At 55.2% G+C, this 25,011-nt stretch overlaps 3 protein-coding genes across 5 annotated transcripts in view; 1 reads left to right on the top strand and 2 right to left on the bottom strand.

The window, feature by feature from the left end:
- Positions 1–1,006: 1,006 nt before the first annotated feature.
- On the bottom strand, positions 1,007–8,682 carry Saxo5 (stabilizer of axonemal microtubules 5). The gene is made up of 9 exons (XM_071605175.1): positions 8,662–8,682; positions 4,428–5,001; positions 3,422–3,525; positions 3,236–3,336; positions 2,893–3,005; positions 2,704–2,813; positions 2,250–2,451; positions 1,729–1,814; positions 1,007–1,307 (listed from the first exon to the last, which is right to left on the bottom strand). The coding sequence occupies exons 1-9, from the start codon at positions 8,680–8,682 to the stop codon at positions 1,083–1,085; spliced, it is 1,536 nt and encodes a 511-aa protein (XP_071461276.1). The 3' UTR covers positions 1,007–1,082.
- Positions 8,683–13,103: 4,421 nt separating this feature from the next.
- Pex11g (peroxisomal biogenesis factor 11 gamma) lies at positions 13,104–19,136 on the top strand. The gene is made up of 5 exons (XM_027954919.3): positions 13,104–13,183; positions 14,598–14,786; positions 16,212–16,390; positions 17,955–18,017; positions 18,510–19,136. The coding sequence occupies exons 1-5, from the start codon at positions 13,124–13,126 to the stop codon at positions 18,742–18,744; spliced, it is 726 nt and encodes a 241-aa protein (XP_027810720.1). The 5' UTR covers positions 13,104–13,123; the 3' UTR covers positions 18,745–19,136.
- Positions 19,137–20,799: 1,663 nt separating this feature from the next.
- The window catches only part of Arhgef18 (Rho/Rac guanine nucleotide exchange factor 18), a 76,362-nt gene continuing 72,150 nt past the window's right edge, over positions 20,800–25,011 (bottom strand). For all 3 annotated transcript variants that reach the window (XM_071603369.1, XM_071603364.1, XM_071603361.1), the window contains exons 27-29: positions 24,094–24,427; positions 23,206–23,331; positions 20,800–23,127 (exon numbers count right to left, since the gene is read on the bottom strand). In XM_071603369.1, the coding sequence (XP_071459470.1) occupies positions 22,967–23,127; positions 23,206–23,331; positions 24,094–24,427 (621 nt within the window). In that variant the 3' untranslated portion in view covers positions 20,800–22,966. The remainder of the gene's footprint in view (positions 23,128–23,205; positions 23,332–24,093; positions 24,428–25,011) is intronic.

The raw sequence follows: 25,011 nt of genomic DNA on the forward strand, positions 1-25,011 counted from the left end.
GCGTCTTGCAAAATGTCTTCGGTGCAGGCAAGCACAGAAGGGTCCTGTGGCCAGCAGACCCTCTTGGGGTCAGTGTGGGACTATCTATGAGTGCAGCCAAAAGGGCCATCCTGTTCCTGTGGGGTCCCAAGCTGGACTCCTGCCCTTGCTGTGCAAATGAGAGCCTGGCCTCAAAGAGCTGATGCCGAGGGAGAAAGGGAACCTGACCAGGCTCAGGGTTGGCTCCTTGTGGCTGTTGGACGGGGCGCCTTGGTCTTTGGAGGTCTGGCCCCCAGGTTCATTCTTTGAAACAGGGTTATAACAGCCTACAGCTTGGCCACCAAGGCCCACGCTATTCCAGGTAGATGTAACTTCTTCACCAGACCCCAGACCTTAAAGGTCGGGCGCTGTCCAAGGTACTGGTCCCTCGGGGGCTTTAGGGCCTGACTCCACCTTTTTCCTTCTGACTTTCGATTGGCTGCACACCTACCTCCTGGGACCTCACTGTGTCCTTGTGGCTTTTTTCGGTTTTCCCTGGGTGCTGCTCTGATCTGAGGGCTGGTCATGTGGCCAACCAGTGCACCGCTCAGCTTCCCGTCGGTTGTAAGGATCTCATGAGAGATTTGCTCTTTTGCTCCATTTTACAGATGAAGCTCACAGGGGTTAAGGTAACAATGACTCTCATTAGGAAGAGACGGTTTGCAGAATTATGTCCTGGGGAAAGCTAGACGCTTGGGGTAGGTGCAGATCAGTTGCTAGGAAAATGGGGTCCAGCAAGGTTAACCCCAGTCTTCCGGTAAAGTTTGGAGAAGTCAGGACCTGGAGGAGTCAGGATGTGGATCATGTCCAGCGGGGCCCAGGAGCCTGCATCCTCAACCCCCACCCCAATGCCTGTGTCACACACTGTGACTCTATACTCTCACATCATTCAGAGTAACCCCAAGGTTTGCCGATGTGTCTGGTCAGGCATCCAGGGTTTTCTCCATGGAACGAATGAGACATTCTCTCCAGTGTGATTCCTTCCTCTGGCCCCCATTCATCCAAGCATCCTCTTTAACAGACGACTAATGGAATGGGACAGGATGCCATCAAGGTGACATTTACTACTGGCTGGGGCATGGGTACATAGGCATCTGTGGGGCCTGAGGATCTACCTTCCTGCGCCTGCAGCCCAGCTGGCGAGGTGTGCCCAGGGGCATGTGGCTTTCCTGGAAATTCATCGTCTTCAGTACTACTGGGCCTTGGTACTTGAAAGGAAAGTCAACCTGGTAGTTGGTTGAGAGGAAGCGCTGTCCACCCAGCGGGGGCTCCAGGTGGCTGTATTTGCACTGTGAAGTCAGGGTGGATGGTTTGGGAGGGCAGCCTGTTGAATTGACCTATTCTGGCCACCCTGTGGGCCCTGGACCACCCTGGGGTCATCAAAGAGTGGGAACAGGCTCAGCCAGGTTTGGCTGGTGACTGGTTTCTGGGGAGGTGGGCAAAAGGGGCCCCAGTCTTGATTGACCCAGGTATTAGAGAGAAACCAGGGGTGCCCCTAGAATGACCCCAGGGTTGGGGTGATCCTAGGTGACTCTAAGTTAATCCCCTCAGCTTGAGATTTAACTCTGGCTGGTGAAATGAAGATACCCCTGAATTGATGCTGACCTGACCCTGGCGGTGAGCTAGGGGTGACCTTGACCAGGCTGTGACCCTAGTGGACTTGACATTAACTCTGAGTCCACACTGATTTGGACCCCTCCCCCGTCTCACCTTCTGTAACAACTCTTTGGTCACCAGGGCTTTAGCTGTTCCGTGCGGCTTCAGCATCTTCTGGTTCATGGTTAGAAAATCGAACTCTGGAGATGTGGAAGGGGGCGGCCACGGAGAGGGCAGAGGACGAGGCCTCGGTGATGTGACAGACTGAGGTGCGGGGAAGGGCTCAGAGGCCAAGCTCTAAGGTTGGCCTGGGGGTGGGGCAGGGCCCGTCCAGATGAACTAGGGACATGACCAGGTAGGGCAGGCTCCTGAGGAGCTAGAGTCCAACAGGAGGAGGGGTTTGCGGGAAGTGAGGGAAGATAAGAAAAGGGACAGGAAGTAGGTGGTTGTGCCATGGGGGACAGGGGGAGGGAGGGCCAAGGCTACCAGGGGTGGGGCAGCCCAGGGGTGGGGTTGGGGGCCTAGTCAATTCTGGGTGGGATATTAAGCCTTAGGTGGCAGAGCCACAGCCATCAACCAGGGCAGAGCTGTGACCGGGAGGGGCTTTCTAGAGGGGGAAGGACCACTCCCCTCACCACAGGTGCCCTTGGGTAGGTTGCTTTGTGTCAATTGGAGGCTGGGTATCTTCTGTGACCCCTCCACATGCTGGGGGCAGTAATGGGAGCCCGTGGTGGTCTGGAAAAAGTGTCCCAGCAGCTTCTCCTCTCCTAGGATCACGTGGCACTTCAAATTCTCATGGGTCATGTGGCGGCCAGGTGGTTGGGTGCTTGGTGGTACCTGTGGGACCCACAGGTACCCAGGAAGCTCCCAAGTCCTCCCATTGGTGGCCCTGGAGGCTCCCTCCCGCTCTGGACAGAGCCAGTGAGGCTGGGAAGTGTGAAGTGACTTGCCCTCGATGGTACAAAGAGACCCCAGAGATCTTGGCATGTGTCCAGCTCACACCCATCGCAGGGCCTCTGCACTTGCTATTTGCTCTGCCTTTTAAGTCTTTTTCCCTATGAGCCCTGGCACCTCTCCCTACCCACTGACCTGGCCGTGGAAGAACTGCATGGAGGTGCTGAGGCTGCCGGGGCCCGGGGGCCAATTTCCTTTCAGGATGTGGGACTTCGGAGTCTGATCCCCATGAAGAACAAAAGGCTCTGTCAGTGGTAGAGCAGGTGCTGAGCAGCCGGGGAAAGCTGCCGAGGGAGCCGGGGCCGGGCAGGGAGTAGTTCTCACCTGGCTCCCGGGCGTAGAAGTGGTCGGTCATGGTGGTCCTGTCGTGGAAGAGGCCGTCTCCAGGACGAATATTCACATGGTGGATGTGAGTGGCGGCCTGAGCCTTGTCATACCTGCGGGTAAGGAAGGAGGGATCCATGTGTTTCCCCCTGTAACTCCCAGGAAAGGGGAGGAGGGCAACGGCCCACTGGTCAAGCCAGAGCACCCTAATAGTGGGTGAGCTGGCCCAACAGTGGATGGAGACCTTGACAGCAACTGCTTTAGGAACCTAAGTGGCACACCCACATGCTGTTGAGAGCCACGGTCCATATTGGAGCAGGGGAAGGCAGTGGTCCTTTGGTACCTGTCTGGGGGCAGCCCCTGGGGCCTATGGGTCTGTTTCAGGTCTGAAAACATGAGCCCATAGCCCAGCTTGCAGTCTCCCAGTTGCACAGAGGAGGAGGCCTGTGGACAGAGAGGGATGGAAGGCCAAGACTACCCAGCCCCTATGGCTGCCCTCCCCAGCAACCCCCGCCCAGCCTTGATTTACCCTCCTACACATTAAGGCAGGTGAGCCCGGCAGGGCCTGGAACTCTCTCCGGTAGGAGGTCCCTTGTTGTTTCTTGTAGCCCCACTTGAGGGTGTTGGGACCACCTGTGGAGGGGAAGAGGAGGTGGGAGAGAGAGGGGAGTGGGATGGATTCCCTGCAGCCTCAGGCCCCCTGGGATCTGATTCCTTGCCTGGGGAGGAAGGTGGGCAGCCCTGATCAGTCCAGAAAACACCATAATAATAAAGGTAACAGTATCACGAATAACCACCAAGTCCTGAGCCGGGCTCTAGGGTCAGTGCTCTGCACTGCCTTCTTGGGCCTGGTGTCCCCTTGTCTTGCAGCCTGCCTGAAGTTCAGAGTGGCAAGGAACTTACTTGAAGTCACAAAAATTAGGGGCCAGAACTAAGAGTCAAATTCAAGTCTGACAATCCCCGAGTCCAGCTTGGAGGGACTGTGATTCCTGATGTCCACAGGAAGGACCCCTGGAGTGACAGAATTGGAAAATCACACAGATGGTGGCTAATATTGTTCTACCTGCCAGGTACCCCGTGCAGCCTGGGCTCCTTCAGCTTCACCAGCTCCTGTGAGGTTGGACCCTGTGATCATACCCATTTTGCAGATGAGAAAAGTAAAGCTTGGAGAGGCCAATTTGCTCCTAGTTACTAAGGCCGTAAGGCTGGGGGTTAGGTAGGCAACTCAGCAGATTTGCCTGACCTCAAACTAGCATTGGGGACTTCTCTCTGGAGAGAATCCACTCCACGGAGGCAGAAACCGAGGCTCCGGGAGATTGCAGGTTTTCGGAGCCTGGTACTACTGACCGTGGGACTGTCGACTCCCTTTTCGCAGGCGGTCTGCTCTGCACACGGTGGGATGCTTAGCCGCTTCCGTGGCTTCTACCCGCTGCCTGCTAGCGGCACGCTCAGCCTCAGGGGTGACAACCAACCATGTTTCCAGACATGGCCAAGTTTTCCCTCAAATCGCTCAGGGGGCCCCGGCGCGCGCTCACCGAGGTGGTAGCAAGGCGCGCGCGGCGGCGGGCACGCGTCGTGAGGCGGGTAGAGCTCCTGATGCGTGGTGGGCGGGACGCGCAGCTGGTCTCGGTCTCCCTGCGGCAGCGAGTCGCGGTCGAAGATGAGGCGCGCGCCGCGTATCAGCTCGCGGGCGTGCGCGGGCTGCTCGGGCCAGCCGTAGGCGGCGCGCGCGTTGGAGAAGCTGACGCCGGTGCGCTCGTCGGCGTGCATGCGCAGGTTGCTGGACTGCCTGGAGAGCGTGCGCTCCCGCGTCTCCTCCGGGGGCTTCACGTCCCGTGGCGTGAACTCGCGGTGCATATCCGACACCTGCTGCGGTCCCGCCCGGCTCGCGTTGTGTTGGAAGAGCGCCGAGAGTGGAGGCGGCGCCCTCGGCTGCTTCGGGGTGGGGCTCGGGTGGGCCGGGAAGTCCCGGTGCATCGTGGACTGCATGGCGCCCCGGTGCAGCCGGGAGTCCGGCCCCAGTGCGAAGTGCGAGGCCTTGAGGAAGTCCAGTTGGGACATCGGGCACGGCAGGAGGGCGCTCGCTGCTAGCACCGGACATTGTGCCACCTGCGAGGGGGCAAAGACACGAGACTGAGCCAGTGGCCACCGAGGACAATGCTGCCTTTGACTCCTTTCCTGACACCAAGCACTGCGCTGGGGGTGGGTGGGGGGTGGCGGACACCAGAATACAGGCCCAGCTGTGCCTGCCCCCAGGGAAAGTGGAGGGATGATCTTTCGGTTGGTGCCTGCCGTGTGTGCCAGGCACTGTTCTAGGCCCGGGGAGGGGCAGGTACATCAGTTAACTATCCAGATCAAGAATCTGTATGTAGTTGACAATGAGGCAGGGAGTGACGTACAATTATAAATAAATATAATAACATCAGTTGCAGTGTACGTTTGGTGGTAATGTGGTGGGGGGAAAAGTCATGCAGGGGTTCGGTGGGTTACAGGTGTTTCGTTTTGTTTTTGTGGTGCCGGAGATGGAACCGAGGCCTCCCTGGTACTAGACAAACCCTCTACACTGAGCTACACCCCAGTCCAGGGTTGCAGCTTTAAGCAGGGATCATATCCCCGAGATGACTGCTGGTTAACTATCTGAAAAAGCTGGAAAGGAGAAACTTGAGTATCTAGGGGGAACAGCATCCCAGGCAGAGGGAACAGAAAGTGCAAAAGCCCAGAGACACGTAAGGTAAGTGAATGAAAACACCATAGCCAATGAGATGGGAGAGGAATGGGCCCCAGGTCCTGCAAGACCCTGGTGAGAACCTCATTTTCTCAGTATGAAGTTGGGGTGATGGTAGTAGGGTTTAGAACAGAGGGGGGTCACTATCATGGGGGAAAATGTCTATCCACAGCTAGTATGTATGGAATTTTCACTTTGCACCCATTTTAATACACTGGACCCTGCGAGGTGGGTTTTAGCCTTTGCTTTGTATATGACATTGAGACTCAGGGAGGTGGCCATTTGCCTAGGATTTGAAACCAGGACTCATTCTGATTCTAGAACCCAATATCAACCACTGTATTCCATGTGTGTCTCACACAGGAACCCCTCTTCTCATCCTCAGCCAAGGCTCTTTTCCTTCCCACCTGGGCCCACTCTCGTCCTGCTCGACCCCAGCCCTGCAGCCCCTGCGACTGTCTTGTTGAAGCAGCACGTGCTCCTTCTGTGTCTGCAGCCGTCAGGGCCCTACCCATTCCCCTCGGCCTCCTCCTGTCTCCTGGCTGCCTGAGGGTCAGAACCTTCCCCTTCCCTTCCTTCTCCGACCTTCAACTTCAGACTCACAGCCCCTCCACTCAGCCACTTGGGGCTTTCTTGTCTTTCTAAAATAGTTTATGGGAGTCTGACAACTAGGACTGCTGGCCAGGTAGTTTTGAGTATCCTTCCACTTAGGGTCAGGGACAAGGACAGAGACCTACCTCAAGAGATGACACGGGAGCTAAGGAATCCTGCACTTGGCAACAGGTGGGACTCTTGGACTCCTTCCGTCCCAGCTCTTCCAGAGGACACTCATGTGGTCCTTCCAAGGGCTCCATCCAAGTGTGGTCCGGCTCAGCGTATTGTGACCAAGAGCTTCCCCTGACGATTCTGTCACAATGGTCCTCGGGCATCCCTGGAGGCAGGCGGGGGGACCTGGCTTTCAACCCTGCTTCCTGAGGCTTTTAGACATGACTTCTTGGAGGCTCATTTTTGTCATCTGGAAAATGGGGACTGCATGGTAATGACCAGTGAGTATTGGTCACCATAGGCTACCGGGAGCAGTTCCTCGCCTCCTCCTGGTGGCCCCTCTCCCCCCTCCCCGCCGTTTCTGCATCCATTAACATCATCCCAGGGCTCACAGACCTGCGAGGCGCACTCTTATGGGGTCAGTTTGCCCCACCAGCCAAAGGGTTCAGGCGCACGCTCCAGGTTGACTTAACTCAGGCTTATTAGTGGTCCCAGGGGTGCCTGAGAGTTAGAACACACTGAGGAGGATTTGGGCCCAGTGAGGTGGTCGGGGGGAGAGTTGAAGGACCCTGAACTTGGTTCTGTGCTGGATGCATTTGTTCGTTGGATTTTTTTTTTATTTTTTCTTTTTTTAACGCTGCTGGGGATGGAACCCAGGGCCTCACCCCATACCCAGTGGTTGGAAATTTTACTTTTTTTTTTTTGAGATGATCAGACAAATAAAAATAATATATAATACAACAGCATAACAATACTGTGCTGTATAGTTGAAAGTTGTTGTGCTGGGGAATCCACCTAGGCTTCCCCCGTGCTAGGCAAATACCCTTCCACTGAGCTATGCCCCCAGCCAGAGAGTAGATTTTAAATGTTCTCACCACAAAACTGTGTGAGATAATGCCTATGTTAATTAGCTTGAGGAGGTCATTGCCCAGCATGCACATGTATCAAAACACCGAGCTGTGTTCCTGTGAACATACAGTGTACCAAACCCACTGTGCGTGCCTGTATCCCAGCACTAAGGGGGCTGAAGCAGGAGGATCATTTGAACCCGGAGTTCAAGGCCTGCCTGGGTAATGTAATGAAACCCTATATCTAAAATTGTTTTTAAAAATTAGTGAATTTCAAAAATATAATGGGGTTGTGGCTCCATGGTAGAGCACTTGCCTAGCATGTGTGAGGCACTGGGTTCGATTCTCAGCACCACATACAAATACATAAAATAAAGGTCCATCAACAACTAAAAAAATTTTTTTTAAATTAAAATAAAAATACAGGGGCTAGGGGTGTGGCTCAGTGGTAGAGGGCTTGCCTAGCATGTGTGAGGCACTGGGTTTAATTCTCAGCACTGCATATAAAAATAAAGGTCCATTGACAACTAGAAAATATTTTTAAAAAGGGAGGGGGAGGCCAGGAGCAGTGGTGCATGCCTGTCATCCCATTGGCTGGGGAGGCTGAGGCAGGAGAGTTGCAAATTTGAGGCCAGCCTCAGCAACTTAGTGAGAACTTGACTCAAAAAAAAAAAAAAAAAAAAGGACTGTGGATGTAGTTCAGTGGTACGTACTCCTGGGTTCAGTCCCCAGGGCTGAGGGAGAAAACACACAAGAGAGGCAAGAGAGATTTGGGAAATGATAGAAATGTTCTGTATTTTGACTGTCATGGTGGATTATGTAACTGTATACACTTGCCGAAACTCATTAAGCTGTATACTTAAAATGGTGAATTTTAGCCAGGCGCGGTGGCGCACGCCTATAATCCCAGCTGCTTGGGAGGCTGAGTCAGGAGGGGATTGCAAGTTCAAAGCCAGCCTCAGCAAAAGCAAGGTGCTAAGCAACTCAGTGAGACCCTGTCTCTAATTAAAATACAAAATAGGGCTGGGGATGTGACTCAGTGGTCAAGTGCCCCCTGAGTTCAATCCCTAATACCCCCAAAAGAAAAAAAAAAGGTGAATTTTATTGTATATAAATTGTACTTCAGTAAAACTAATTGAAAATTTTTTTGGGGGGGGTACTGGGGATTGAACACGGGGGTGCTCAATCACTAAGCCACATCCCCAGCTCTTTTAATACTTTACTTAGAGACAGGTCTACTTGAGTAGTTTAGGGTCTTGCTGAGGCTGGCTTTGAACTCGCGATCCTCCCGCCTCAGTCTCCTGAGCTGCCAGGATTACAGGCGTGCACCATCGTGCCCAGTTGACTGAGAAATTAAAAGCATCAAAACCAAAACCAAATAACGATATCAGAGTGGCGAAGCTGACCCAGTTCACGATGGCTCCTTCTCACTGAATTCAGGCTAATCATCATTTCGCCCCCTGGGTTGAGGTCTGAGCAACTGCTGCCAGCTCCTGGCTTTGGTCCAGCCAGGCGGCTGCAATTCATACTTCAGCCTAGTCCTGCTGCCTGCTGGGAAAAGGAGGGTCTGGGAGGCAGATCGGGAGCTCACAGGAAGCCGGGATTGAGGTCATTCTGTTACTGCGTATCTTAATCGTTTTCAGGAAGAAGTTGGAGGAATGCAGCAAGACTAAATCTGCGACGGGTGAAGGGTTATCAAGGTTCTCCTTAGGGGGAGGGGGTCCTTCACCCACGTTCCTGCTCTGCCTGGGTTCCGATGTGTTCGCCGAGCGGGCTTGTTTTGTCTTGCCCTCCCAGGGTCACAGAGTGGCCTTGTCTGATGCTGGCATCCCATGGGATTGTTTATGTTGAGCAGGAGGATGTTGGCCGGGGCCCAGCTGTGACTGCCAGACTAGTGCCTAGCAACACCAAGGCCAGCTGTGAAGGCCAGGCCAGCTTGAGTCTCTTTCTCCAAGGTCAAGTTCAGCTCTAACCAGATGGCGGGTGCTGGGAAGGCTGGGCAGTGCCTGCAAAGCTCACTGATGTGTCTCAGGTGCCTGGAACAGGGACTGGTACCCAGCAGCTGCCCGGAGAAAGGCACTGTGGTATCACAAAGTCGTGGGGGACTGCACGGGCTTGAGAGAAAGGATCCGCCAATTATGCATCAGCAGAAACTAGAGGCCTCCTTTCTTCTGCACGCTTCCATCTTGGCTTGGATCTTTTTCTGCTGCAGAAACAGTGACCCCAATTACAGGAGGATGATGCACACAGACCCCCCTGCACTCAAGTCTTACTAGGGACGGGCACTGGTTGGATGTGGAGTTAAAATTTTCTTGTGGGGCTGGGCGGGGTGTAGCTCCATGGTGGAGCTTGTCAAGCATAAACCAGGCCTGGTGCACTGCTTGGGCTGTTATGGGGAAGTCAGGGTCTTAGGTGAGCAAGAACAGGGACTGCTGAAGGAGGGGGCTGTGGGCCAGGAAGAAATAGATGGGTTCCGGGGATCTTTTCTTTTGGGCAGGGGTACCAGGGATTGAATGCAGGGGCATTTGAATGCAGGGGCATTTGATCACCGAGCCACATCCCCAGCCCTCTTTTGTATTTTATTTAAAGACGGGGTCTCACTGAGTTGCTTAGCGCCTCGCTTTTGCTGAGGCTGGCTTTGAACTTGAGGTTCTCCTGCCTCAGCCTCCCAAGCTGCTGGGATGACAGGTGTGCACCACGGCGCCCAGCCAGGGATCTTGTCTTTTGGAAGAGTACTGGGGACTGGATCAGGCTGGACCTTCCCATACCAACCGAATCTCCAGTTTGACCATTTAGGTTCTGGTCATGCCACCGAGGTTAGTTCCTGGGTTGTGCTGAATGATGTCCCATAAGGGTTCAGGATGCTGTCCTACGGATGGATGTTTAGATTATGGCCAAAATGCTTCTAACTGGACATTTACTTGTTGCAATCCCCTCCCAGCTCTAGCTGTGGCGAGTTCCAACCAAATGCCCTGTACCTGGGAGTGGACAAGTTCTCCCAGGACCATATGGAGGGTGAGAAGAGAGCCCTGGACAGGGAGCTGAGCCCTGCAAGCAATCCCACTTATGGAGAACCACTTTGTTCCAGGACAGACCAACATCATTGCCCTGGTGGAGTTCACAATCTGTTGAGGAGAGATAGGCAACTAGAAAAATAAACAGAACACGTAGTTTGTTTTTAAAAAAATTAAAAAAAAATTTTTTTTAGTTGTCAATGAATCTTCATTTATATGTAGAGCTGAGGATCAAACCTAGGACCTCACCCATGCCAGGCAAGTGCTCTCCCACTGAGCCACACTCCAGCCTGTGTTTGGCTTTGATGGCTGCTGTGGTTTGGGAGCTGCTTGTGCGTCCTGTAAGGGTCCACCTTATTGCAGGCTCGGCGGGCAGTGCAGCGCTATTGGGGGCTGCTGGGACCTTTGGCAGTTGGGGCTTGGGGGACCCTTGGGTCCTTGGGCATGTCCTCTGAAGGGAGTTCTTGTGGGATTTCTTGGTCGTTCTCCGGAGAGAGTTGTCTTGAAAGGAGCAAGCCTGGCGCCTCCCATCCTCTGGCCTCCAGCCAAGGCCACCGCCAGGATGTGATGTCACTGAGAACAGAGCCAGTGCCTTGCCCTGAACCTCAAAGCTTAAAAAAGACCCCTCTTCTGTGATGCAGATGATCAATTCGATAATGCTAAAGGCTGAGGAGGATGAAACCGCAGGCAGTGTCCCTGAGGGTGTGATCAGGCAGCTCTCCTGAGAAAATGATATTCAGGGGACATTCAGAGGAGGGTAGCATGGGAGCCACGCAGGTGTCTGGGCAAAGGGAACAGCAGGGCAAAGTCCTGCGGCAAGAATGTGCAGTCATACGTGTCCTTAGGGTAGCGGGTGAAGTTCTGAGATGGTGCACTCCGTGTGGAAGACAGTTGGGTGGTTCTTCAGAAAGTTATGCCTGTCATCCCAGGAGGCTGAGGCAGGAGAACTGCAAGTTTGAGGCCAGCCTCAGCATCTTAGCAAGGCCCTCAGAAACTTAGAACCTGTCTCAAAACAAAAACAAAACAAAACAAAACAAAAAACCCAGGGGTAAAGCTCTCCTGGGTTCCCTCCTAGCACCTCACATACACACAGCAATTCCACTCCTAGATAAATACCCGGAGGAACTGAAAGAAAGTAGTCAAGCAAGTACATGGCACATGAATGTTCACAGCAGCTCTGTTCATAATAACCAAAAGGTGGAAACAGCCCAAATGTTCATCAATGATGGATGGAGAAGCAAAATGTGGTATAACCATCCAGTGGAATATTATTCAGCCACATAAAAGAGTGAAACTCTGGACCATGCTGCAGTGTCGGTGAACTTTGAAAATGTTACACTCCGTGAAAGAAGCAGTACACAAATGGTCATCGTGTTGGGCAGCTTGCCACGACTGTAACAAGATACTTGAGTCAACTTGTAAAGAGGAAAGGTTTCTTTTGGCTTACGGTTTCAGGGGTTTCAGTTCATGGTTGTTTGACCCCATTGCTCTGGGTGACATAGCAATGTCATGGTGGGAGCATGTGGCAGAGGAGGACTGTTCACCTCAGGGTGGCTGGGAAGCAGAAAGAGTGAGAGGAATGGGAGGGTTCCAATGTCCCTTCCCAGGGCATGCCCTCAGTGACCTAATTTAGGCCCCACCCCTTAAAGTTTCCATCACCTCCCAATAATGCCACAGGCTAGTGACTAAGCCCTCAACACATAAGCCTTTGGGGACACCTCTCCAAACCATAGCAGTCACATATTGTCTGATTCCACTTATATGAAATATCAAGAATAGGTAATATGTATAGAAAAAGCAGACTAGTGGTCACCAGGACCAGGGACTATTACGCATGACTGCTTAATAGGACCACGGTGTTGAGCAAGAATAATTTTCCTTCCACCCTCAGTTCTAAGCTGAGATGGACCCTGTAACAAAAGAATCAACTGGAGAGAAGCAAACATTAACACAGGTACCTCAGGTATACATGGGCGACACCCAGAAAACTGTCATTCTCAAGAGGTGGGTAGGAACTCCGATTTATTTATAAGGCATCATCAACCAGGAACAGTGAATTTTTAGAGAAGTGACAAGACAAGGGAGAAGGACTTGAGTCTCTCGTGGTGGCAAATTATGGATAGAAAGATAAATGGCAGCTAAAGGATGGTTAGCAAAGTTTGTTAAATAGATTCCTCTGGTGCATAAGGACCCAACGATGTCTGTAGTGATGGACACTTGTCCCTCCTGGTAAGTGGGAGGACACCTTTGTAAACTTATCTTCCTTTTAGGAAAATAGTGGGAGGGCAGAGAGTTTTCCTGTGTGCTTTTGCCTTTAGCTCAAAGGACTCCTCATGCCAAGGCGGCATATTTTGTGGTGGCATGTTCTGGTCTCCTCTGAAGGTCTCCTTTGGGACTGATGAAAATACTTTGAAACCAGTGAGGGCAGGTGGGGGCACAACCTGTGAATGTATTAAGTGGCACTGGATTATACATTTTAAAATGGTGGCCTTTACGTTATGTGAACTCCACCTCAAAGAAAGGGGAAAAAAAAAAAAAAAGGAAATGGGTGTTCACTTTTTTGAGAAATTTTGGGCGAGCTAATCCATGGTTACTGCACACAATTTTGAAATGCCCTGTGTGTGGGCAGCTGATCAGGCCGCCATGGGGCAAATGACGGCCAGCTGGCTAATCCGGTCACAGGCCCGGGCCGCACAAACGTGGCCGCCAAACTTTTGCAAAGTCGGGTGGAACAGACAAAAGTCCAGCTCAGGGACAAAGAGCAGCGGCCGCGCCTGCGCAGCGTGCTCGCGGGCCACTCGGAAGCTCCTGGGACGCGGTCTAGCCCCGCCCCCTGGCGCGGCGCGCTGACGTCGCGCTGACGTCACGGCGGAGTTGCCATGGCGGCGCTGAACGGTCTGGCGTCGGCGCTGGAGTCTTACCGGGGCCGCGACCGCCTGGTGAGGCTGGGGCCGAGCGGGGCCGGAGGCCACGAGTTCCATCGAAGTTCAGAGATGGGGCAACTGAGGCCAGAGAGGGGACAGGGTCGCTCAGGATCACTCACTGCAAAGGCCCTGCCTGAGCTAGACTCAAACCACGCCCCCTAAGGGTGGACATACAGGTTGTTCCTGCCAAACCACTGCCTCAGTTCCCTCGTGTGAGCCCTTGGGATCTGATCAGGCCACTGAAGTTAGTTCCTGGGTTGTCCTGAACAGTTTTTCTTCTGGGGATTTAGGATGTTGCAGGGCTTCCCCCGTGGCTGGACATTTAGGTTCTGACCACATCCCCTCAAGTTGAGCATTTAGGTTGTTTCAGCCAACTTGGTACCAAGGAGCCCACAATGGCCAGGCCCCTACTGTAACCTAGCCATTGTGGGTTTCATTCAAGTCCCCTGTAGTTTGATCATTTAGATTGTCCCTGCCAACCCATCCTGACTGGACATTTACTAACCAAGCAGATTCCTACCTTTGGATATGAGTATCTGACTAGGTCATTGTAGTTGCTTCTTAGGTTGCTGTGAATGATCTCAGCATTTAGAATGATTCAGGACTCCCTCTATGTCTGGATTTTTAGGTTCCAACTAAATCTCCTCTAATTGAGCATTAAGGTTTTTCCATCCAAGTCCCTTAGGTTGGACTCTTAGCTTGTCTTGGCCAGTCCCTCCTAGGTAGCATTTAGGTTGAACAGGGTGGCGAGGCAGATAGGTTCCAACCAAGTCCCCTATGGGTGAATGGTCAGGTTTTAATACCTCCTAAGTTGGACAATTAAATGGCAGTGTTTTGCCATTACACCTGGGCTCAAAAGAAATTACAGGTAAAGTAATATGTAAAACAACAGGAACTAGCAATTTCTGAGAAGCAGGTGAAATAATGAAAGACACACGGGTGGTGAACCTGATCTCTCTTGTGATCCTCCAAATCACTTATTGAGTGGGCCCTTTGTCACTAAAGTAATTCAAACAAATTACTGTCCTGTTCACTGGGTTGAGACAGGTCACTTGCTCCCAGCTTGCGGCCCAGCTAAGGGCTTTGCCCACCCAGGGAGATGCAAATGTACATTCCAACCTCACCCTCCTCTGGCCTGCTGGGAAAGGAGGACCAAGGAGGTGGGAAGCAGTTTTCTTTTCTTTGTCCCCATTACCACTGTCCCCAAAGGCTGTGCCCCTCAGTGACATGAGCCAGGACTCTTGTTAGACTCTCCTTTTAGACCATTGTCCGGTGTTTTTCCATTTGTCCTGTTTTCTGACTGAGCTTTTGTTGGATGCTTGTTGGTTTTGACTTTTGCACCTTCAGTCCTGCAGGGCCGGGGGCCCGGCCGGTTGGTCCAGTGCAGCTCAGGAGCAGGGCCATGTTGATTGCTTCTGGTTTCCCACAGATCCGAACTCTGGGGTACTGCTGCCAGCTGGTTGGCGGGGTCCTGGTTGAACAGTGTCCTGCCAGGTCCGAAGTGGGCACACGCCTGCTGGTGGTGTCGGCCCAGCTCAGCCACTGCAGGACCGTCTTGAGACTCTTTGACGACCTGGCCATGTTTGTCTACACCAAGCAGTACGGCCTGGGGTCAGAGGTAACTGCAGGGGCTGTAGGGAGGGGTCCCCACCCTTGGGAAGCCTGTGGCCTTGGGCTCAGCTGGTGTTTTATGGGCTTGTCCCAAAGGGCTCCCTGTTGGACAGTTTATTATCTTTTAAATTGTACTTTCTATTTTGAGATGATCAGATGTTCTCATTTTAATTTGAATTTTATTATTTTTAATTTTTTGCAGTGCTGGGGTTGGAACCCAGGGCCTCACACTTGCTAGCAAGAGCTCTTCCACTGAGCTACATCCCCAGCCCTTGATTTAAAAACAAAGCTTGCTTGTTTGTGTGACCCATGAGTATATAATCCACCCTGATCTCTGGGACCCCAGAGTTCCTCCTCAGAGGAGCTGTGATCAGCTCCTTGTCTCCTTGGTGAGATTTCCTGTATCTACGCAGGCGCAAGTGTGTTGTTGCTAGTTGGACCGTTTACTCTGTTCTACCACTTACCGTTTCCTCCGAACAGTTCAACTGGGAGGCCAATTCTGATCCCTCCAAACAGATCTCCTGTTTTCTTTATGGCCACCTGGTATGCTTTGTGCATCTGTTGCTTCTGCACTGAGCTCTGCTTGGCTGGGTACATACAGGTAGTTACTCTGGACTTGGGGGCAGAGGTGCTGGGGGTGGAGCTCAGCGCACAAGGCTCTGGGTTTAAACGCTGCGCTGCAAACAGAACAAAAACCCAAAGAACAAACACGTGGGGCAGGTGGCCCAGCATGGGGCAGACCGAGGGCTCCTGGGGGCTCTGTTTCATCTGCCAGGAGGCCAGTCCTTGCTTGAGGAGGAGCGAAGGGCTTCCATCTGCAGTCTGTGATGTGAGGTGCTGAGCTCCTGGGTTTGGGGAGGTGACACAAGCCTTGCACTGTTGTGCTGGCCTGGCATGCAGCTGACACTGGGTGTGGCAGCTGGTGTTCATGTCCCACTGTACCACCCTCCTCCCCCTGGTCCCTGCATGTGGCCTGCCCTGGCCCCCACCCAGGGTCCTGCATCAGAGAGCCTCAGCTGAGCCCGTGTGCAGGAACTGGAAGCCTTCAGGAAGGCAGGCTGGTGCAGGTGTCCCCACTTGGCCGTATTTGGGAGGAATCCCCGAGGAACTTAAAATATAGATCCACGGACAACATCCCAGAGCTGGCGTCGCCTGCCATGGAGGCAGGATCCTCAGGGCTGGCGTTGGGGCATGGGCTTTTTAAACTCCCTGGGGATTCCATTGCCCAGCTGAGTTGAGACCTGCTGCTCGGAGCAGAAACGAGCCTGTGGGACCCGGGCCGTCCTCATCTGCAGCAGCTGGCCATGGACAGCCTGCTGGGCCTGGGCATGATCCTGGGACTGTGTTGGGGAGAAATGGTGCTGCGGCCACAGCCCTGAAGTGGGCAGTGTGTAGGTCTGACTGCGGGCCCTTCGTCTCCCTGGCGCTGCAGGAGAAGGACGTCTTTGTCCGCTGGCTGTCTGTCCTGGGCAACGTAGCTGACCAGCTCTACTATCCGTGCGAGCACGTGGCCTGGGCCGCTGACGCCAAGGTCCTCCGCATGGACTCTGCCAGATGGTGGACCCTGAGCACTGCCCTCTGGGGTTTCTCCCTGCTCCTGGGGGTTGCCAGGTGAGTGACATCAGCCAGAGGGAGCCCTGAGGTCCCTGGTGGAGTCTCCTCAGCAGGGCTGCGGTGGCATTGGCAGGCTGCCTTGGCCTGAGGGTCTGGTCTCCAGCTCTTGGAGTTTTTCTCTTTCTTGGCCACCCTGCCATGTTTATTTCTAATAATTGCTGTAGTAAATGACACAGACTTGGTAGCTTTAAACAGAGATTGATCATGTCACAGTCCTGCAGTTAGAAGGTCATGTTTCAGCTGGGATCCGACACAGGACTCACTGAGCCAAAGTCAAGGCCTCGGCGGCTGGTCCCACCTTTCCCAGCTTCTAGAGGCACCTTCAGCCCTTGGCTTGTGGCCCCCTCCTCCATCTCCAGGGCCAGCAGCAGCATCTTCCAGATCTCTCTGACCCTGACCCTGACCCTCCTGCCTCCCTTTTTTGAGGATCCTGTGGTGAAGCTGGGCCCCTTTGATATCTGGGATGACCCCCGTCTTAGGGTACTTCATCCTTCCTGCAGCCACACATTCACGTGTTCTGGGGACCTCTTGGGCAGAGGGCTGTGATTCTGATGACCAGACCCAGGAAGGAGAAGGAACTAGAGAAGCGGATGGCAGGGTGACCTCTCCCTGGACTCTGACTTCTGCTTGCTTTGTCAGCAGAATCCCCAAAGGAACAAGCCAGCCGTTTCCTGACTGCCTTTGTGCTCTGAAAGCTGACGGTTTCTAGAACCTCACAGTAATGGGTTCCTCCTAAATGTGTTCCTCTGCAAATTTGCTGAGACATTTTGTTCAAAACCCCCTGGCCTAGAGAAGACATTGAGGAGCAGGGTCCTCCAGTCCCCATGTTAATGATGGCCGAGAAGCCCCAGATCCCTGGAGTGAGGAGGAGCCATCCCTAACCTCTTGAAGGGAGGCTGAACCTTCTTTGTTCTGGGGACAGTGCCTGCATCTGCTGTCACTTGTCCCAGGATGAGGCACATCCTTACCAATGCCCTGACAAGGTGCTAGTTGTCCACAGTCTGGAAACCAGAAAGACCCCCCCCCCAAAGTAGGCCCCCGTTGCCTAGGCTTGAGCAGCTCCTTCCAGTCTCTAGTCTCCATGCTGCCGGCACTCTGTCTCCTCATGTTCTGTTTGTTGGCAGTGGCTACCCCTTGATCTCAGAGGTCCCCTTGAGGTCGCTGTCTGTGGATGCAGCCGGTCTCTCCCTATGTGCTCAGAGACTCCTGGGCCAGGCTCTGGATGTGGCAGAGGCTGTAGGTCAGAGGGGGACTTGGCTCATGGCCTTTCATCCCTGGGCAGGTCCATGGTGTGGCCTGGGCAGCATGGGGCTGTGTGACCTGTCCTGGGGGCTTCTGAGGCACTGCCAGGGGCGGAGCTCTGCCCTGCAGGCACAGGACCCTTGGTGGCAGGGAAAGGGAAGAGCGCTTGTCCCAGAGCTCAGCAGACTCTGAAGGAACCTGTGGCTGTAGTAACAGGTGGCAGAGGCCCCCCAACCCAGGTGGCCTCGGGGAGCCAGGCCCTGCCCCACCAGGGTACCTGCTGCTCCAGTGGGTCTCCCTCTTGTCTCTGATGTTACAGGTCCCTGTGGACGGTGCTGAGGCTGAGGCAGAGGCTGAGGAACCCCATGACCAACCTCACCAGGTAAGTCCGGGCCTTGCCGGGAAGGTGCCCCTCTGGGCTGCTGGTGATCAGCTATCCCCTCCCTGGCCCGTGTGTGTGCAGGCCACAGGGCCTCACCTTGGCCTCTGGGTGGGAAGTAGAACCTTTCATAGATGGGGAAACTGGGGCTGCTAGAGCAAGGACCCAGGGCTGGGTGCTCAGGGCTGTGCCCCTGGCTGGGAGGATGATCTCGAGGCAAGATTTTGAGGACAGTAGCCACTGTCACTGTGGTATCTTCCTAAAACCCTATAGCCCCCATACAACCTCCCCACCTGTCTTCCAGGGAGTCTGGAGTATGGGTCTGAGGCTGGGGGCTCCCTATGGGGGAGTTGGGGGTGCAGACCCTATGGAAGGTCAGGATGGCCTCACCGCCAGCCGTTCCCTCTCACAGGCAGGCTCCGTCCTCTTTCCAGTCTGGGGCCTTCCTGGGGTGAGGGGTTGGGCGGGCTGTGAGTGGCTGCTTTGCTCCCACAGTCGGCTGCCCCAGAGCAAGCAGAGGGCCATCGAGGTGCGGATGCATTCGGAGGTGCTGACGCTTCTCAGCAACCTGGCTGACTTGGCCAACGCCGTGCACTGGCTGCCACCAGGTGTCCTGTGGGCCGGCCGCTTCCCCCCGTGGCTGGTGGGCCTCATGGGCACCATCTCCTCCCTGCTCAGCATCTACCAGGCGGCCCAGGCTAGTGGCCAGCCCGAGGCTGCCAGCCCCTGACGTGGTGTGAGGAGCAGGTGGATGCAGCTGGACCCGACAGAGGGCCCCTTCCCAGAGCAACCACCAGCCAGGGGATGCGTCTGTGATTGAGCAGCCCTGGCGCAGGTGCATAGGTAGGGAGGGAAGAGGGGCTGGTATGGGGACCCTCCAATCCCAGCCAGGGCCTTGGTGGGAAAAGCTCTTCTCTGAGGGCCAAATGGGGAAGACCCCAGGACTCCCAAGCCAAGGCAGAGCTTGGAAAGGCCCTGTGTGGGCCTCTGCAGAGCCTTCTGTCTGCTGGCCGGGTCCTATATGCAAATGAAGACAAGCAGGAGAGACACATGCCATGCTTCAAGTGACACCTTGGGAAAGCTGGAACGAGAATCAATTAAACATTCTGGTGCTGGTGCTCAGTTCAAGTGTGAGATGATTACACTGATGGCTCCTGGCCCCTCGCCGGCCCAGGCCCACACCCACTGGCTGTCACCAGCGGACACAGCCCAGTTGGAACCTCTCTTCCTCAGCCCGCCTTCCAGGATGCTCTTGGTCCCACAGCTTCTCTCCATCTCTGAGTAAGTGCTGTCCACTCACCCTGGGCAGCCTTAGCCCTGAGCGCCCTTCCCTGCAGCCTCAGATTTTGGGACAGGGATGCTGCTTCCTGCCAGGCCACGCCCATGCCACACCCTCCTCCTGCTCACTGTGGCTCTGGTCTTACACTTAACTCATATCACGTGTGACGGACCCATGGCCACTGAGGTCCATTTGGGCCATTATGTGCATTTCATGGGCTCTGACCTGAGGCCAGGCCATGTGAGCTGGTGTCACACCATGTGTACCACACCATGGAAATGTGGTGGGCTGGGACGTGTTCGTTCTCTAGTCTGAAGGCAAAAAAGGATGTTTGAGTCTGCACACCCCTGGGAAGACCCTGGGGCAGTGTGTGTTCCCTTGAGCCTCATGTGGCACGGACTCTCCCCCTTCCCTGTCCCCAGGCCAGGTGCCCTGCCCTGTTAATCTGTGGGCCTCCTCGTCAGGACCCACATGTGGGCCAGGCCCAGTCAGTCTCCATCCATGTGGGTGGTTGTGTGTCTACCCTGGCCCTCAGCACAGGGGCACCAGGGAGATGAGGGGCAGGGTCTTGGCAACACCCAGTAACCCCTCTGCAGCCTCAAACAGCTCAGACCTGTAAGGGCCTCCATGTGGTGCCTGGCCACAGGAAACCAGAGAAGGAAAGCCAGGCTTAGGCATACAAGCTGGACCAGAAGGCCTGGGACACTGACCATATGGGGTGCAGGCACAGAGCAAGTAGGTGCTCCCAAAAAAGGGGGCCCCCTTCCCACTTCTGAGGGGTCCAGTGGTTCTTCATGTTTTTTTAGTTTTTTCTGTTTGTGTTGAGGACAAGACCCAGAGCCTTGTGTTGAGCCCACGTCCTGCCACTGAGCCACCCAGCCCTCTGAAGTTGACAGCAGCACACTCCCCCTGCCTGCCCCTCTCCTGCTCCAGGTGCACGGGCCAGTAGTGGTTAGTGGATTCAGTTGTGCGGTCACCCCCACAACCAGCCGAGAATGTTTTCACTCCGTGAAAAGGAACCTTGCACCCTTAGCCATCGCCCGCTGCCCTCCTTCCCCCTGGGCTTGTGACCACTAATCCACCGTCTGTCTTGGAGGCTGGTCTGTTGTGGCTCAGTAGCTCTCAACTTCAGGGCTTGGCCCCTCTGTGGACCCCGAGCCCGGCCTTCCTTTGGAACATCCGTGCATACCCCATGGTGGAGGACTCGACCTCTCAGGAGCCCGTGCAGAGGAAGGCCTAGGGGCGCCTCAGGGGAAGGGGCTTGTCAGGCAGATCTCAGGGGACAGCTGCCGTTGGGGGAACTTAGCAGGGGACAGACCAGGGAGTGGGCCAGCTCAAAGTCCCCCAAGGGGCTAGCATCCCTATGCCTGGACTTAGCCCCACAGCAGTTGTGCAGATGGCTATTACCTCCTGCCTGCCCCTCCCCTGCTTCCCAGTGTCCCTGAGGCTGACACTTGGACTAGAGATAGTCCCCCAAACTCCGAGAACAGCCACTTAAGTCAGAGATCATCTTAGACACTTTTATTGCTAGAATCTGGTCTTAAGTTCTAGGGTGGTTCCCAAACACCTGGTGGTAGGAAACATAATCACTGTGAAGTAATTGTCATGTTGGCTAAGGTCATGGTCACGATCATCAAAGACCACAAGCATGGACCCACAGAAACGGGGAACTACACAGCCACCAGCTTTACAAATAAAATTGGGCTCTACCCAGGAGTGACCGTGGGTGTGGTAAGAGGGTGAACCGGCTATGCTGCCCTACTGCGTGTGGAGCCTGACTGAGCCCCCCCTTCCCTGGCCACCTGACGGGGAGGCCCCCTTCCTGCTGATGGTCCGCTGTGTGGTTGGGCAGAAATTCCTTGCGCTTGTCTAAGTTCAAGGAGTCCTCATGTCTGGGTGGGTGGTCCAGACAAACAGGCTGGGAGGCCAGCCAGTGCAGGAGTCCAGGAATGTTCTCTTCGCGATAGAGCAGGAATTTAGCCTTTCTAAAGTGCTCCAATATGTCTCCATACAAAAATACAAAACACTGATTATAAACATGGCACAGATGAGATCTGGTGGGTTGGGGGACACTCGGGAAACAGGACAGCACTGCTGATGGAAAAGGACCAGGTGGGAAAAGTCAAGGTTCTCAGAGGCCAGAAGCCTGGAGAAGAGGTTGGGACACCACACCACTCACTACAGCTGTTACTTTCAGAACCCTGCTAGCCATTGGCTGGGCCCTGGCTCCTGGTCAGTGCCTGCACCTGCCCAGTCCCCTCCTGAGCCTGGGACACTAACTAAGCAGGCACCTTGGCTTCAGGGAGCTGATGGCAGGCTGCACAGGTCCTAACAGTTTCCCCTCTTCTGTGCCCACTTGTCCCTCAGTGGTGGAAACATCCCCCAGCTTACTATGTTGGGCATCATAGGGGGTGACTCTGCTGACATAGCAGGAGAAGGGCTGAGTTCCCCACTGAGGCTCCCCAGGACACTGGCCCTGGCTTGGGCCCAAGTGCCCCTTTCTGGGAACAAGAATGACCAGCCCAGGACCTGGCCCTGCTGTCAACACTTCCAACGTGGGGAAGCCTGGGCTGTGGGGCAAGGCTGGCAACGCGCCCCTCCTGCCCTGGGCAGCCAGGCTCTGCTTTGGCTGCAGCTGGAATGTGGATCTGACCATCTGGGCCACCCCTAAAGCCCTGCCCCAAGTCCTCTAGGGGAAGCTGACTCCAGGCCGCAACAGGCCAGTGCAAGTGAGGCGCCCCAAGATGGCCCCCTGTGCACCTGCTGGCAGCCTCTCCAGGCATTCCCTCCCGTTCTGGCCGGACACAGCCCAGGGGCTTCTTCCTAGCAGCCCCAGGAAAATCTGCCCATTTCACAGGAGACCGAGGACCTCTGCTGGGGTGCCTGTGCCAGCCCTGGCTGAGCCCAAGGCTTGGTGCCCTGGACGGGCTGAGCGGTGGGGACGGCAGGTGCCCTCGAGAAGCAGACCAGCGGTTGGGAAACCTCTGTCAAATTAAAGGAGCCATGCCTGGTCGGCCCCTTCAGGACGAGCTTCCGAACCCACAAAACATGCCTGAAGTGCCATGGCCACCCCTTCCCTCTGGTCCTCGCTACTCCTGGGTGGGCCCTGCCTGCCCTGCCGACAGAGGTTCTTGGTGGCCAGCGTGGAAGGGGCTGCTTTGGAGGGTGATTCTGCCTGACTTGCAGACACACATGTATGCCATGGCCCCTCCTGGTGCCCTCACGACTTGACTCACTCATTGCTTCCTGGTACCTGTGGAGCCTGGCCTGGCCAGCGGCTCCTCAGACCCAGGCCTGGCCTGCCTTTCAGCTCCTTGGCCCCCCTGGCACTCCTCACTGCCTGGGCAAACAACTGGAAATTGACCTTTCTCCTACCCAAAGGGGTGCTACGGCTTAAAACAACTCCTTGCTTTAGTTGGTTCAACTTTCCATTAAAAACTTTCTTTTATGTATGAATAAAAAAAAGAGGTTTATGAAATTACCCAGGCATTACCACTAATCCTACAGACAGAGCCATGAGACCCGAAGCACCAACAGGCTGACCCAGGCCAGATGGACATCAGGGGTGTGCCTGGGCAGGAGGGGACAATAGCTGGGCAGGCAGTCACCCCATGGGGTCCCCAGAGACTCAGGGTAGACAGGCCAGAGGGCCTGCCCCTGGAGCCACAGCCCCTCAGAAGAAGATGACGTCTTCCTTGCTGGCTTCCTCCCTGGTGGCCTGTAGTGGGGAGGGAGCCGGGGGCACAGGTGGGAAGGATGTGCCCCCAGCCTTGATGAAGAAGGCCTCAGGAGGGATGTCGGTTGGGGCTGGACTCGGGGCTGGGACGTAGGAGTCTGGAAGAGAGAGGGGACCAGGGTGTCAGATGTCACCAGGTGCTGCAGACTGCCCCGCTGCTGGGGTGCTGGGCTCACCTGTGGCAGGCGTGGAGCTGTGGCTGCTGAGCAGGATGGGGCTCAGTGACCGGCGATTCCGAGAGGTGGTCTCGTCCTTGCCCATCAACTTGTTGAGAAGCAGCTGCTGCTTGAGGTCGAATGAAGCTGGAAGAGGGAAGGAGCTTGGGCCCTGCGGCAGGCCACCTCAGGACTGGGAGGACTGCCGGACCTTCCCCACCTGACAGTGCCCAGGGCAGACCCTCAGAGTCAGCCAACCTCTGGACAAAGGGAAGGCACTGCTTTCGGGGAAGTATCCCTTTCCAGTGACCCTCATGCCCCAGAGGTCACAGGACACAGGCTCTGCTCCTTGAGAATGTCCCAGAACATCCCTAGTTGTGACCTGGGGACCACTTCCCAGTGGGCAGGCACGGAGGAGCTCCTCGGCTCACTCTTGGGTGGTACTCATTGCAGGTGCCCGAGGGTAAGGGACTGTGCCTCTCTGGGCTGCAGCGTCCCCCTCTGTTAACCCAGGACACTGTGTAGAGCCCTTGGCACTTGTCCTGTGCTCTAGCTACATGGTCCTAAGTGAGCAGGTGACTTCTGGCCTGTGACCCTCGGAAGCTCCCCTGTCCCCCATCCTACTGTGAGGCCTGTTGTGGGAAAGCACGTGGGGCCTGGCTTGCCATTTCAATTCTGCTTGAGAAAAAGGCCTCCATTTGGAGGGGAGGCCCTGGCATGTCACAGCTGCACCTTCTGGTTTTCCTCTGGCACCCTCTCTAGGTGGCACTAGTATCCCGCTTTTGGTCCCATTGAGCCCCTGTAGACTCACAAGTTGCCCATGGCTGGATCTCCGGATCCAGGGGGAAGGGGCACTGGAGACAGCCCACTTCTTGCAGGCCCAGGCTTTGGAGCCGGGGCTGGGCTCACCTGAGCTCTCCGAGCGCTGGGAGCCCCTGCTTTTGCTGCCCTTGTCCTTGCTGCCCTTGGTGGAGGCGGCCAGCTTGGTGGGGATCTGCTGCTGCACTGCCGCCTGCCTCTGAATCTGGTTGGTGGTGCTCAGCAGCTGGATGGGCACGTCACTCTTGGTTGGCCGGCTCTCAGCTGGGGCACTGTCCCGGCGGGCCACCTCAGGGCGCTCCACATACTCGGGCCCAGCACCGGATAGCAGCAGGTTCGCCCGGGTCCCAGGTGTTTTAGCCAAGGCCAGGGGTCCCTCTTGCCCCTCCCCATTGAAACTAGGAGGGTGGCTTGGTGGCTGGGCCTGAAAGAGTGACAGAAGATATGTCCCAGTGCTGCTGAATCTGCAGGGAGTTCTCCCACGGGGCCGCTCTCCTGATGTGCACAAGGGGCCTGCCAGGCTGAGGCCCTGGGGGGCGGGGAGGCTCTGGGGGGACAGGGAGAGCCAGGCGATGGGGAGACGGGGCTGAGAGGGCTGATCCCTGCACCTGGTCCAGATGGCCCCTGGGATGTCTGTTGTGCATGCAGAGCTGGGCTCAACCTGAAGCTGTGCACACTCATGTTCACACTCAGCCACACATATGTTCTCTCACACACGAAAGTCACATTCACATTTATGCTGCTTAGACAAACTACTTCTTGAAAAAAAGAAGACATCGACATTTACTGTGTTTTCTGCTGCAGTGTGCAGATACACTTTTACAGCTCTCTCACATGTGCACACACACACACGCTGGTACATTCACTCTTTACAAATATTTTTTCAAGAGGATGTGGCTGTGTCCCCCACGTGGGTCGGTCCTCCGGGGCTCAACTGAGTCTTCTGCCTTGGCCTCCCCAGTGCTGGGCCTACAGGAGTGCCCCACGCTCACACACCATCACTCTGAT

The sequence above is a fragment of the Marmota flaviventris genome, chromosome 1, assembly GCF_047511675.1.
Source record: "Marmota flaviventris isolate mMarFla1 chromosome 1, mMarFla1.hap1, whole genome shotgun sequence".
NCBI classification, from domain to species: domain Eukaryota; kingdom Metazoa; phylum Chordata; class Mammalia; order Rodentia; family Sciuridae; genus Marmota; species Marmota flaviventris.

Excerpts from the sequence above, each read along its gene's own strand:
- Saxo5 (XM_071605175.1), bottom strand. The coding sequence starts at position 8,682 with ATGATGATTAGCCTGAATTCA. Across the intron at positions 5,002-8,661 it reads TGATGATTAGCCTGAATTCA|GTGGCACAATGTCCGGTGCT; the intron begins GTGAGAAGGAGC and ends GCCCCCTCGCAG. Across the intron at positions 1,815-2,249 it reads CCTACCCAAGGGCACCTGTG|AGTTCGATTTTCTAACCATG; the intron begins GTGAGGGGAGTG and ends CCACATCTCCAG.
- Pex11g (XM_027954919.3), top strand. The coding sequence starts at position 13,124 with ATGGCGGCGCTGAACGGTCTGGCGTCGGCGCTGGAGTCTTACCGGGGC. Across the intron at positions 13,184-14,597 it reads ACCGGGGCCGCGACCGCCTG|ATCCGAACTCTGGGGTACTG; the intron begins GTGAGGCTGGGG and ends GGTTTCCCACAG. Across the intron at positions 16,391-17,954 it reads CTGCTCCTGGGGGTTGCCAG|GTCCCTGTGGACGGTGCTGA; the intron begins GTGAGTGACATC and ends CTGATGTTACAG.